The 14,125-nt window shown below is 35.9% G+C and overlaps 1 protein-coding gene across 1 annotated transcript; it reads right to left on the bottom strand.

The window, feature by feature from the left end:
* Positions 1 to 12,437: 12,437 nt before the first annotated feature.
* LOC113051471 (uncharacterized) lies at positions 12,438 to 13,778 on the bottom strand. The gene is made up of 4 exons (XM_026215244.1): positions 13,645 to 13,778; positions 13,387 to 13,554; positions 13,140 to 13,235; positions 12,438 to 12,930 (listed from the first exon to the last, which is right to left on the bottom strand). Exons 1-4 carry the CDS (start codon positions 13,744 to 13,746, stop codon positions 12,589 to 12,591), a joined length of 708 nt encoding a protein of 235 aa, XP_026071029.1. The 5' UTR covers positions 13,747 to 13,778; the 3' UTR covers positions 12,438 to 12,588.
* Positions 13,779 to 14,125: the final 347 nt, after the last annotated feature.

Here is a 14,125-nt window from a genome sequence, read left to right as displayed (position 1 = left end):
CGTTTTATTTTCATCTTTCCCGTCGAGCCTTGTTGTGTCGGTGCTTAATGGTGCATTATTTCTGATGTGAAACCAATGTTCCCAACCAACTAAAAAAATCATTGTCCTAAACTAGCATTTCTTGTCATTTCATTTTCTTTTCTGTAGATAAACATTGGTCTTTACAAAGCCATTTCATCTGGGAATAAAAATGATTTGTGATTGCAAGAAAGAAGTGAAAAATATGAAAGAAGTGAAAGCGCCACACTGATGTATTGTTCATCATCATTTCTGTATTTCCTCTTTGATATAAACTTAAATTGAACAACAAAAGAACATGGCATAGTCTAACCAACTTCCTTTGGTTATAAAGACAGAGAGAGAGTATTGTTTTATCCCAGACACAGCTTGGATTCTCTCTCCTCTCATGTAACACTCTAGGAATGTCACCCCGTACTCTTTTTTACAATTTTGTGGATTTTCATTTCCAGGACAAAATACTGTTACTGTGGAGTACTATTCAGACATGGCTATTTCATTTTTTTTGTGTGGTATTTTTCATTCAAATCACATGCATTATATACCTCCAGAACTGACTGAGGTTATTTTCCCCAAACTGGAATCTGGACTTCACTATAGCAGGCCTATTGGAAAAAAAAAAAAATCCCTTTTGCGGAACATAAAAGCAGATGTTACATAGCTGCCAACATCAAACGCTCTTGTTAACTGTACAGAAAGTGAAATGAAATACCTTTGATTGCTAAAGTAGCTGGTTATTGTAAACTAGTTCTCGACATGGCTCTTGCATAGCCCTTGACCTTGGCTTTGGCTGCACATGCCTCATCATATTTCAAAACCAACTGCAGTTTTTGTTGTTACTGCTAATTCCTGATTAGCAGATTGTCAAGCTTACTTTGGGGACCTGAGAGTAGGTGTTTCCTTTATTGTTTTAGAGTCAGCTTCTCTAAGTAAACACAGATTAAAGCAAAGTGTTTGGTGCTTGAAATGCAATATAGTGCTTTTAAGAGTTTTTGCTGACCAGCAGTTTTCTCTAACATAAGGATATCAGGTTCAGTAGTCAACCGTGTTATCTTAAGAAATCAGTGCAGAACTGTTTGCAGTTACAGTTTGTATTTGTTTTTATTATCATTCATGTCATCAAACATTGCAGTTCAACCCAGAAGGATTTTGTATTTTAAAATCGGCTTCAAGTTAATTTCATAAGTATGAATTTGAATTAAATTTGCCACCCCCACAGGATGTGGGGGAATTTCCTGAATTAAACTAAATTCAACAGATAATGGCATTCTGCGAAATATAGTGTTATTCCACCCTATTTTAAATTAGTCTGTCTATAAGGCCCATAAAATTGTCAAACTAAAAAAGTAAATAAAATAAAAATTCTAAGAATTTGGTTTTTAAATGCATTAACTTTCTACATGTTTCTACAAATTCAGAATTTGAAATGGAATGTCAAATGCATTCCTGTTTCATGTTTTAACCCTGCAGGCCAAGCAAAAATTACACTTTTGTCTGATTTATTCCTTTGCCTGAACTAAATTGCCTCTTTAAAGATTACAAAAAATAAACATTATATTGTGTTGTATTATATGTTATTGCATTATGAAACAACATTAGAGCACGGTAAAGTATGTTTTTAGGCAGTTTATTTTAAGAAGGCATGGCATTACATGAATACTGGTGCCTGATGGTAAAATTATAGGAAGAAAAGATCATCTGAAACAAACTATACAAGCAGTTACAGAAATGAACGATGGAAATGTGTGAAAGAAGTGAGAGAATACTTCACACCTTGTCAAAAAAAAAAAATGTAACTCACTAGCAACTTTAGATGATAGAACAAATATATTTTTTTTGGTCTACTACTGTATTCTTGCCACTGCTGACACAGGGCTACATCTGGTGATTTCAGTGAGGAGAGATTGCAGTTGAAATCCTATTATATCCATCTGGTGTGCAGTGTGTATTGTGTGTGATTCTCTTTCTGGTTGGGGAGTAAGCATTTGGGCCCACAGAGGACAGGATGAGGATGAATAAGTGAACAGTGGAGCTATAGCAGAGATGTAAAGATTTTTTTAGAGGACTGCGTTTGAAATCTCAGATTATTGAGTAGCTCTTTGTTTGATGGACTGACACCCCAAATGAATGCACTCAGTCCCATACAGTGAATATTTTACGCTTTGGTGGATAGCATAAAACTCATCCAGCCTCAGGAAAAAAAAGAGAAAAGGAAAGAGTGTCGACTCTCAGTCCTTTTTAATTTATCAAAGCACCTTCTAAATGAGGGGCTCAGTTAAACTTTCATACCCAACGAACAAGGCAAATAGTAAAGACCAGTTTGCTTTCATATTTTTTTCTTTGGTATGCCCGTCTGAGATTCATTAAGGTTTTGAAGGCATGGGCTGAACGGGGTGAGAGGTAAAAAGGAGAGTAGACAGGAGAGAGAGAAAGAATGATGACTGTTGCTTCTTTTGACAGATGGTAAGTTAACCATAATTGCTTAGGTTATTGCCATTCACTGTATGATTTCATAATTATTATTATTATTTTTTTGTTAAATACTTTGCTGACAAACTCTCCTCCAAGGCCAATCAGATCCACCTCCAACAGACAGTTATTTCCCAGCCCCAAACATATTTTTATACTGATTGTGTAATAACATCAATCCATAGCTCATGTAACATTTATATTACAGTGTTTACAGGAAGTTTTGAAGCATCCACCGAACAATCCAGACAGGTATTTTTTGTCCAAAATAACATTTTTATCTCATCTATAGAGGCCTGTTTCTGCATCAAAGTAAAAATTAAAAAGGTGAATATTAGATTACTTTAAAATAAGAAATAAAACCTTGTTGTGAGATATAAAATTGCAATTGGAAGATAAAATGCAAATATGAGATATTGTGTTACAATTTGTGCAAATCCTCAAACAGTAGAGTATGGCACCACTAGCAATACCAGGACCATGGGTTCAATTCCCGGAGAATGCATAAACTGATAAACTATACACTATATTCTTGAATGCAACATAAGTTTCTTTTAGATAAAGGTGTCTGCCAAATACTTAAATGTAAACAATTCAGAGAACTAAAGTAGCAATTGTGAGATGTAAAGTCACATTTTAAGATATACAGTAATGTAGTTGATATAAATTCACAATTAACTTATTTTTGTTATTATATATATATATATATATATATATATATATATATATATATATATATATATATATATATATTTTTTTTTTTTTTTTTTTTTTTTTTTTTTTTTTTTTTACTCTGAGGCAGAATTTTTTTTCCTTACTCATGCATGTTTGCTGTTTATAGAGATATATTCATGACTCAAAGTTTCCTTTACAGTCAAGCAAACTTTGTACTGATTTGCACAGAATGCTTTATGTCTTAAACCAGATCAAGTTGTATTTTAAGAGAGGAGCTGTATCTGACCTGTTACAGGAATGTTACATCCAATAATGCCATTTTATATGGAAGTTTAATATTTTTTTACAAACCCATCAAACATATATCTGAAACATAAATACGATAAAAATGTGGTTGTTAACCACATATATAGTCCCATCTTCCTTTAGGTAGCCCTCACCGCTTTTTCCTCTTTTCTCGGTCGCTCTTCTTGTCACATTTCCTGCTGCTGTCTGCGTGTGAGCTGGGCGCAGGGGTCAGGTAGCTCAGCTCCATGATAACCTCTCATCTGCTGACACTCTCCATATGGCCCTCTGACCCTGTCTCCTTGGGAACAGGACATGGCACAGGAAGGAGAACACTGCTGGAGAGATTTGTACTCAGTGGAGAGGAATGGAAAAGATATGAATGGAAAACTTATGATGGCAAGCACTTTCGGAAAGCAATGTGGATTGTGTTTACGTAGTTCACAACTGCAACGCTTGTTGACTGATGATAAGGACTTTAAACATGACTAATCAAGGCACATGGAGCCGATGATGTTCAATGTGGGAATTAGTCTTTTATCTTTGAAACTTCGATCAATAGAAACACACGTGCACAAATGTTCACGCATGCAGACTATCTGGACGGTTCCCTGGGGTTGAGGGCGTGAGGAGGGGAATGTGCAGTCTGGGCTTATTAGAATGCTCCGTGTGTGATGAGAAGAGAGGAGCAGCAGCTTTCCCAATGCAGACCCCACGTCACATGCAGGCAGCACCAGTAGACAGGGGCCACTGCCCCCTAACCCCACCTACCTCATGGGAGATAGTCCAGGTCTGCTTTCTGTCACGGTGTCTTCCACACCACACCCCAGGGGGCCACATGGTATGGGAACCCAGTGTTTTAAACCCCCTCGTTCTGTGAGGAGAGAGTGATAATTTCCCTGAATCAGAGACTCTTTTATTTTGTCAGATTGCCATTGTCTATCTCAGCCTTCTCCGGGATGCTCCTCCTTTCCCTCTTTCCTTCAGATCAATAGTGTTAATTGGTCTGCTCTGTCAGTCCTGCATTGATTGTGACCACTAATAAAAGAGATATCGATTGGCAGTTTGTTTAACATTGGCCTGCGCACTGCACACTGCCCTTTAATGCTATTCCTACAGCAACCTTTTAATGTTTCCAGCACTTCTTAATGTCATAAATTATGCTGGTCGATTAGGGATAATTTTTCCTTGTGCTTTTTTTTTTTTTTCTTGAATGACAGCCTAATTTTTTATGATGAATGTTTTTCTTCCCTAAAATATTTATTTTATAATTGTAAAAGTGTTTTATAATTTTATAAAGTGTATTTTCAACTGTAAAAATGCTACAGTGAAAACATGCTAATTGGTCTTTTATAAAAAAAAAAATGTAATTTATTTTACCATATATGTTAGAAAAAAAACTAAAAACTTTCTTACATAATTTAAAATAAAACGGTGAAAAACAGTAAAATGTGATTCTTTCATGCGTGACACATATGATTATTTTGTGTGTGTGTGTGTGTGTGTGTGTCCAAGTATTTCCATGTTTTATGGACGTTGATGATTAGCTCTGATTCATTATGTGCCTTATTCTACTACCTATTTTGGTGATTTTTACTAAGGTAAAATGTTTTTGGTAGTTGGTATATTAACATTATATCACTTAATGAAATATATGGTTATAAGCTGTGAAATATACATGCACCAATATGCGGTTCTGTAATAAATGAAACATTGTCATCATTTTAATGTATTTTATAGTGTACTTGAACTGTACAGTATGTGTTAGTCTGCACCTCAGTTTCTTTTTTCAAATCATACTAACACTAATTTATCCTGCATGAGGGCATGGTGAAAGTGAAAGTCCTTTGTGTGTCCCCTGAGTCTGTGTGAGAACTTCAGAAACAGTCTTAAGTACTGTACTTCATAGATTTAATTATCCCCATTAACTATTCAGTGATCAATAGAGTTAGTTTTATCCAATCGATAGGTGCCCAACCACCAGAAGGACAATGTGCATAAGTTAATATTTGCATTTGAAAGTGGCTGATGTCACATGCCCCATTGGAAATCCATAGCGTTTTGTGCAGCTGTATCTTATGTGTCAGTGTTTATGGCTGGCCATTATTGATTCAGCCCGCTGTATTTACTGCCGGGACGTTGCTGAAGGTTTTAATTGTCAGAATGTTTTAGACTCATCGCACATTCTCTGCTCCTCTTACCTCACTCCTCACAACTCTGTCATCTACGTCCTCTTGCTTTATTTTTCACTTCTGCCGTACTTCATCATTCTCCCTCTTTTTTTTTGTATTATTCTCCCTGTCTGTTCTTATTTCTTTTTTTCCCTTCTTTTTGTACCTGTGGTATGGGAAAACTGATTTCTACATAAAATCTCTCTTAATTTGTTTCTCTCTCTCTCTCTCTCTCTCTCTCTCTCTCTCTCTCTCTCTCTCTCTGTGTGTGTGTGTGTGGAAGAAAATCATTGAGTTTTATTTAAATGGATACCTCTACGAACCCCAGGGAAACGCTCCAGTCACTTCTAAGTGTGTGCAGCTGCTTATTGAGGCCTGCTCCCAATGGATTTCTGTTGGTTTACTAACTCATTTTCTGATGTAATGTTTTTTTTTTTCTCCTGATTTCTCAGTCCGGCAGCCCTTCACATTTGACATTTCAACATATGTTCAGGCAAAGCTTTAGCTTTGATTTTATAACCCTACATCTATTTTGATATTTATACAGAGTTAATGTATGTACATTTATTTAACATTTCTTTTTTAATCCAATTTTAAAATATAATTCAGTGTTAGTATTTAAAATATTTTGGTTTCTATAATATTCAATACAATCAAACTGATTGCAAAGGTTACAATCAAAATAATTTTTAAGGGTCAGATCATGTCGAAATAGATCTTTTTGTTTTTTTTTCAGGATAATGCAGTACTTAAAGTAATAATTGTGGATGAAGCATTGTTATGTATTGATGTAGAAAATATCGATGTGTAGGTAATAGATTATATGATGTCATATATACTTTTGCCTTATTGAGTAATTACAGTTTATGATGGTGGCATCAACATGTATTGATTAGAAATGAAGTTAAATGATCCTCCACTGTAATTTTGTAAATTGTGTGTAATGATATTAAGGATAGAGATTGTGTTTGGCTTAGTCCTAAACTGATGCAGCTATTGATTGTCAAATTGGTATTGACATTTTTGTGGAAATGCTATAGAGACTATCTCTCACAGTCCCTTCAACTCAGCGTTTTGAAACGCATTATATTGGAAAATGTTTTCACACACGTAACGTCTCCCTGAACTACTTTTATAATGGCATACATATATATTTGTGTTGGTCAGACAGATTCTCAGATATGATTATGTTGCTGGAATAACATTAGCTGGAGTGGCTAAAGACACTTTGAAAAGTGAGTCTAGTTTAAATTGCTCCCTGCTGTGTTTTTAATCTGCTAAAAATCAATAGAGCTTTTACTGTCACTCTGAATGGGAGGCAATGTGTACTGATGTCCAGATGTCATTCGGAAAGGATTCAAAGCCTCTATACCTCCTTCTCTCACAAGGGACGGTGTGAAATATATCTCTTCAACCTGTTGTTTATTTTGAAGAGCGTTAGTAAAGCTTCCTGCTGTTGGGGCTTGATAGCATCTATTTAATGCGCTTGCTTTACACAACAGGGCTCATTTCAAAGCCTTTTTATTGATGTCTGTCTCAAAGAAAGCTATTTAAATGAATGCCGTCTTAATGTGTTCTCACTGTAAGCTCTTACACATAACTTGGCTCGCACAGGATGGAGGCAATTTATCTGCCAATTCAATCAGAGGAGAGTAAGTTTTACATGATTTAATAAGGCTTTCCTGCTGGCAAGTCTCTCCAAAGGAATGGTAAGGGAGAAAGACATGGAAAAGAGATGAATGAAGGACAGACGAGGATCAGTTAACGAGAAATAACCACATAAGCATAAGAAACACACATATAGAAACGTACATGCACTTTTAAGTTTGGTTTCAGTCTAAAGCAATAATTAAACTTAGTGATGAAAATCAAGTTTTAATAATTAAATTCAAATGTCAACACCACTCCTGAACATAATCTATTAAACTGCAGCTTCACCAAAGACAATCTCAAAAATGTGATTTGAAATTGCCTTTTTTACCGTCATAAACATGTAACCAATTCCGTCAACTTGTGGGGCAGGGCTGGTCATAGGTTTCTGTTAACAACCTGTTTTTGCAGCGGTGAGTAATGTAGCCAATCACTGACATATCTGTTGATTTCATGAACTCAGTCGCCAATCAGAGGTGTTTAAGTTAGTCAGAATCTATTCACTGCTAAAAAAAGCTGGAGTTCCTCAGTTATACATGTTAACAAATCCTCTCATTAGAACAAACAACGTGTAGATGTGATGTAAACAAGAGATTAATTGTGCACTGTAGAGCTTTGTTGACTAACGGAACTTTGTGAGATTGTAACGAACTAAAATAAGACAGCGTTTTAGTGATTATATTGGGAGTGCTCTTTGCATGCTTTCTAGGCTATAGTCTATTGAGAGAATTTGAATAAATTCACTTACGGATTCATTCTCCAATACTCATTTATCCAGCAGTCTCACTTGCTGTTGTGTAGCTTTTATTAGTTAAGATAACCCAGTGAAAGTGAAGCAGGTCCGAGCTGGTGTTATTGGGTGAGAAGGGGCGGGGACTAATGAGCATTTCCATGTTTCTTCGTATACAAAATTAGGTATTTTAAAGGAGGGGGGGGGGGGGGGGGTGAAATGCTATTTCATGCATACTGAGTTTTTTACACTGTTAAAGAGTTGGATTCCCATGCTAAACATGGACAAAGTTTCAAAAATTAAGTTGTACGTTTGAAGGAGTATTTTTGTTCCCAAAATACTCCTTCCGGTTTGTCACAAGTTTTGGAAAGTTTTTTTCGAGTATGGCTCTGTGTGACGTTAGATGGAGCGGAATTTCCTTATATGGGTCCTAAGGCACTTCTGCCGGAAGAAGTGTGTTTTTGGTTGCCAGGGCAAGACAACCCTGCACAGATTACCAAAAAAAAAAAAAACAGCATTAAGGGACCAGTGGATGGAGTTTATTTTTACAGAGCATCAACGGAGTTGTGCAAGTGTTTTTGTTTGTTCCCTGCATTTCGAAGATGCTTGTTCACAAGGCCCAGTTTGACGACAGATTTGCATATAGTTTATTTCTTAAGGATGATGCAATCCCAAGGAAAAAGGGTCACGATTGTGTGTTGGAACCACAGGCGGTGAGTAAAACTGCTTAAAATATCTCTGCCTCCTTGTTAGTGCATCCCCTCTCATGCCGGAGACCCGGGTTCGAGCCCCGCTCGGAGCGAGTCGTTGCTGCTGCTGCTTTCGTTCAGTTTCAGCCTCTGGATCTGATTCTGGATCATAAATAAACGGCTGAATCTGACTGTTAGCCATGGTTTGTTTTGGATGATGGGTTTTCCCTCACGGTAATGTCACAGCTTCCACATCCTCTCAACGCAAAAGCCTATTCGCGCTCGTGATTCTTTTGCTCCGCCCACACGTCACGCCTCCAGCAGGTCGTGTTTTTCCGGGAAAAATCAGTACAGACTATATTTCTCTTATGAATATAATACAACTAAAGACTTTTTGGATTTATGAAGGATGCAGTACTACTCTATATGTACTCAAGATTAACAGGATATTGAGTGAAAACGAGCATTTCACCCCCCCTTTAAAAGAAACTATTGGTGAATATGATTGTTTGCCTCCTCCAATGCGTTAAAACAACAGCCAAAATTTGCTTGCTTGAAAAAGACAGAGATAAGGTTTATACTGGAATAATAAAAAATAAATGAATAAATAAAATGGCGGAGAAACCATTTTCACAGACATATTCAGATATTTTTATAATAATTAATAATTACAAAGAAACAGTGACACATTTTAATTAAATGTAAAAGATCTGAAGTATCAAAATAGTATTTTCTTAGTATTTTTGTCAAATATACTCTAATATATATTTTTATTTATAACCTTATTATATACAAACATATTTGACAGACATTAATACAGACATAGATATAAATAAACTCCCACTTCCCTCATTTTTGACTCTTCCAGAGCACAGAGTATCATTGCAAGTCTGCCTGGATGGGCTTGGCCTGTGGGACTCTGCTGGTGGCCCTCTGTCTCTCTCTCTCTCTCTCTGCTCTGAACCTGCTGCCTTTGTCATTATTTATTCAGCTCTTAAGTGTTTAAAACGGAGAGGTCTGGGGGGACCAGGAATAGCTGATGATAATATTCCCAGATACACTGCAGGGCAAGAGGGAATCATTTATTTTCTGCTCTTACTTGAATCTCGGCAAACTAACCAATGTGGATGAAGCATGCATATAGATATAATAATGATGTGTATAAATTTAGCGATGTGGCATACAGAAGCTAATAAGACAGGAGGATGAGATGAGGGGTCAAGAGAGTATCATATTGTCTGAGTGTCTGCGTAATGGGAGATCCACATGAATGACTGATCTTTGAGTGGAGGGTCCCCAAAGGGGCATCACTGGCCTGAAGCCATTGGCCTTTGAGATAACATCGTCATCAGACACTGTCAGGTCAAAGTTCACCCCAGGGACCAGGGAATAGGCCGCTGCTTTTGTTAACCAGTTTGAGTCTGGATGTCTAAGAAAGGTCTTATCAATATCGTCAGAGCTGTGGAATGATTTATTGTCTGTTTAATTTGGAGCATCTAAGATCTAAGATTATTACTCTGTTACTAGCTCTGTGTTGTCAGTTACTGAATTGTGCTATTAAAAGTGTCATACCTTTAACATTTTATCACACCTTAGTTAATGCAATAGGTATTATGATCTAACAATGAACTACACTTTTTAAAGTATTTATTAATTAATTAATTATCATTTCTAAATATGCCACTTGTCATTGTTTTAGTGTTTACATATTCATACTGTTTTAATGTTATTTTATTCAAGTTAAATGTTAGAAATGTATTACTGTATTATATATGCAGGAATTAACATAAACATTAACCAAGATTAGTAAATGCTGCAAAATGGTCACCGTTAGTTCAGCAATTATACATAATGCAACTAATGTTAACATGTTGAACTTTGTTATGAAGTGTTGCTAATATTTAGCATCCTGTATGATTTTGGACTGTCACTACATAAACACTACCGTTTAAATATTTGGGGTTGGTAAGATTTTTTAAAGGATTAGTTCAATTACAGAATAAAAATGTACTCACCCCCATAACATCCAAGATGTTCATGTCCTTCTGTCTTTAGGTTTTTAAAGAAAAGATTCCAGGATTTTTCTCAATATAAAGAAGTTTAATTATGGCCGACAGGCTGAAGGTCCAAATTGCAGTATCAACGCAGCTTCAAAGTTCTCTACACGATCCCAGCCAAGTAATAAGGGTCTTATCTAGTGAAATTATTTGTCATTAAAAAAAATAATAATTGCACCTCTTTCACCAGATCCAGGATGCGCATCCACAAAATCACACATGACGTAATCACATTGTAAAGGTCACGTGTGCTGTTTGCTCTTCGTCTGTACTCTGGTTCAGAAAGGTAGGGTATAGGGTGAACAACTCCACCTCATTTTCTCCTCCAACTTCAAAATTGTCTGACGTCATTTGTTTTACCTTTTTGGTAAAGGGCATTTGACTTTCTTTGCATGTTCGCTTTGTAAACACTGGGTGGGTACTTCCCCCTACATCACGCGTGACCTTTCCAATGTGACAGCGCAATGTGTGAAGTCATGGACACAGAGCAATTGCAAAATAAGCATTTGTCGTTAGAAAGTATATATTGTAAAAAAATTTTTTTTTTAGATAATTACAGATCGTTTCACTACACTGTAAAACCCGACAAGTTCACATAACTCAAAAAAATTGTTGAAACAGATTACATCGAAAATTTTAAGTCAAATTAACTTAATCTTTTTAAGTTCAATGAAATATATATTTTTAAGTGTCCATTACCATATACTGTTATTGTTTGTAACTAGGTATTTTGAGTTTACAGTACATATTTATATTGGGTACAGATAACTTGAACATTTTCATTAGTTTTAAAATGAAATATTTGCATTCTTAAAATCAAATTGTTAATTTTTTTGTTAACTTATTTTTTTAAATTTTTTTTTTTTTTACATTAATTGGGGACTCTTACACAGTCCTAGAATTATAATCCTCCTATAATTTAAAACTATAAATTTTGAATAAGGCAAAATAACCACAGAGACACTTTGGTGCAAGTAACTTGTTTATTAACCAAATATGACGTTCTTGAAATATCTCATATTCTTGCAATGTAAACAAATACAAAATGCTCAAGACACATGAATGTGCCATGTGTAAACTTTCCAAATTGCCTCGACATTACTCAACATCCGGATCACTATACGTTTTCTAAAACAATTATTTAAAACATTTAACTGTAACAAATTGAAATTATAAAATAAAGATGAATGAAGTGTAACACGTATTACAAATATTATAAGTATAATAAAGCTTATCTTTAGTGTTTTGTTACGTACACAAAATAAAGCTGAAGTTTGTGCACTGCAATGTAAACAGATACAGAATCTCTCAGTCACACCCAATGTGCAAGTATCTTATGCGAACATTCAGTCCTTCAACAAGCATTTAACATTAAAACTACTATAATATAAAACAATTCTGTAAGAGGTTTAATATACAAAACAGCATGGCAGTGTGCAATTGCCTGCTGCAAGGAAGCCATCATTTAACTTGCAGTTAACCCTATGTGCAAATTCCTATTGCCACCACACCATTCCACAATTTCAAAATTACCTGAGTGTATTATATTTGTAAATATGTCCTATGGTGTGACATTGCAAAGATATAAAAAATAACAATTAAACAAATAGCATGAGAAAGTTACAAATACCATTAAAGAGATTAAACTATTTTAAATAATGTTTTTCCCCACATTGTTTGTTGTCACACCATAGGACACATTTAGAATATTTGTCAATACAAATATATGTATTAGATACACAAACATATTACACAAGTACAAAAATGTACAAAACAGGACTTCATTCAACTTTATGGCATTAAAACTTCAGCAACAATATCTATAAAACCCATCTGTTAGATGTTTACAGCAAGAAAAACAAATGTGCGTACACTACTGCTAACAGGTCATTTTTCAGACTCAAAACTCTAGGCCTCAACTTTCCATCCTCAAGACCCATCAAGACCTTTTGGACGAAGTCAAATGTGTTGAGCAATTGTTTTGGATAGTTAAGGTGCAGGGTGTATGTAAGTGCAAATAGAATGACGAATGCATCAGCCAGTGTGGAGGACTCAATAACAATGTTACCCTCAATCAGAACTGCAATCCTCTCTGGGCAGAAAAAATGGGCATCTGATGATGTCTGATTGCTTAGGAGGAGCCCAAGTGGTACATCACTGGTGTTCAGTTCTTCAGTCTGCTCCACCTAAAGAAAACAAGAGAAACAATTACCCATTACTAAAATTTTTCTTAAAGCTGACACCAAACCTGCAGTCAAATACCAGGACAGTCCAAAAAAGGCAAACACAATCACAACCTACATATCTATTAAATCACAATCAGATCATAGGTGGGTTCAAATGTGACGGCAATTATTTTAATAAACTATAGACACTGCTGAATATGAACACTTACGTCCCACATCTTGAAAAAGCTAACATCACTCTCATGCATATACGGAGGGAGAGCCCGGAGTACCACAGCACGTCTAACATGGACATCAACTTGATCCTTTCATCGTCATAAAAAAATAAAATAAATAATCATTCAGTACAGATGCTAATCAGTATAGCCTCACGACACTATTCATGAACCAACCATTAGAGTTCAACTAAAGATAATTAAGCACCTTTACCAGGCATTGAGAATTGAACCAACTGACCTGGAGGTCATAAATCCTGAAGAGCTCATCCAGGAGTTCAGAAGCTTTTCCTGTCCGAGAAGCTTTTTTCCGAAACAGGCTCTGAAGCCGGGGGGTATGTTGGTCCAGTTGAGCAAAGAAACGATTCTTTAGGTTGACATTCGTCACTCTGTGAAACTCAGCACAGATCTGTGAAAAAATTTGAACATTCAACACAACCACAACAAATAATTAAAATGTAAAGATCTTGAATAGTTATAATAAAGAAAATATTTGTACCTGCGACTCTAATTTAAGGGCAGGCCATCGTTTCAGGATTTCATCAACTGGTATCTCATTACAGACGATCTCTTTGCGCCGCAAAGCAAAAGTGCTGTCCATTAACTTTGTGATCAGGACAAGATTTTTGTCAGCCATCTGAACTTCATCTATAATTCTTTGCCTTTGTTGTTCGAGGCTTGAAGCATCTTCACCTCTTGGGAAATTTGGAAGGAAATTAATCTCTGCCCTTTTTGGTCTTTTGATGTTCGTGTGAGGGGCATCTTTTTGGGGGTAGTTTTTACTCCTCTTTCCAGAATTTACAGCAACTTCCTGAGATCCAGCACGACTTAATTTTGTGCGGTAGTTGCCCATCTTAAATGTTAGGCTGTTCTTCCATCCATACCAACCTGCACAAGAGCCTGGCTCTTTTAGACAGGGATGCTTGTTGACAAGGGCTTCTGCTACCATAGAAATTTCCTTAACATTAGGGTATGCTTTA

This window comes from Carassius auratus, chromosome 32, assembly GCF_003368295.1.
Source record: "Carassius auratus strain Wakin chromosome 32, ASM336829v1, whole genome shotgun sequence".
Classification (NCBI taxonomy): Eukaryota; Metazoa; Chordata; class Actinopteri; order Cypriniformes; family Cyprinidae; genus Carassius; species Carassius auratus.
Note: the sequence above shows the minus strand (reverse complement) of the source record. Positions and strands in the feature narration are given on the sequence as shown.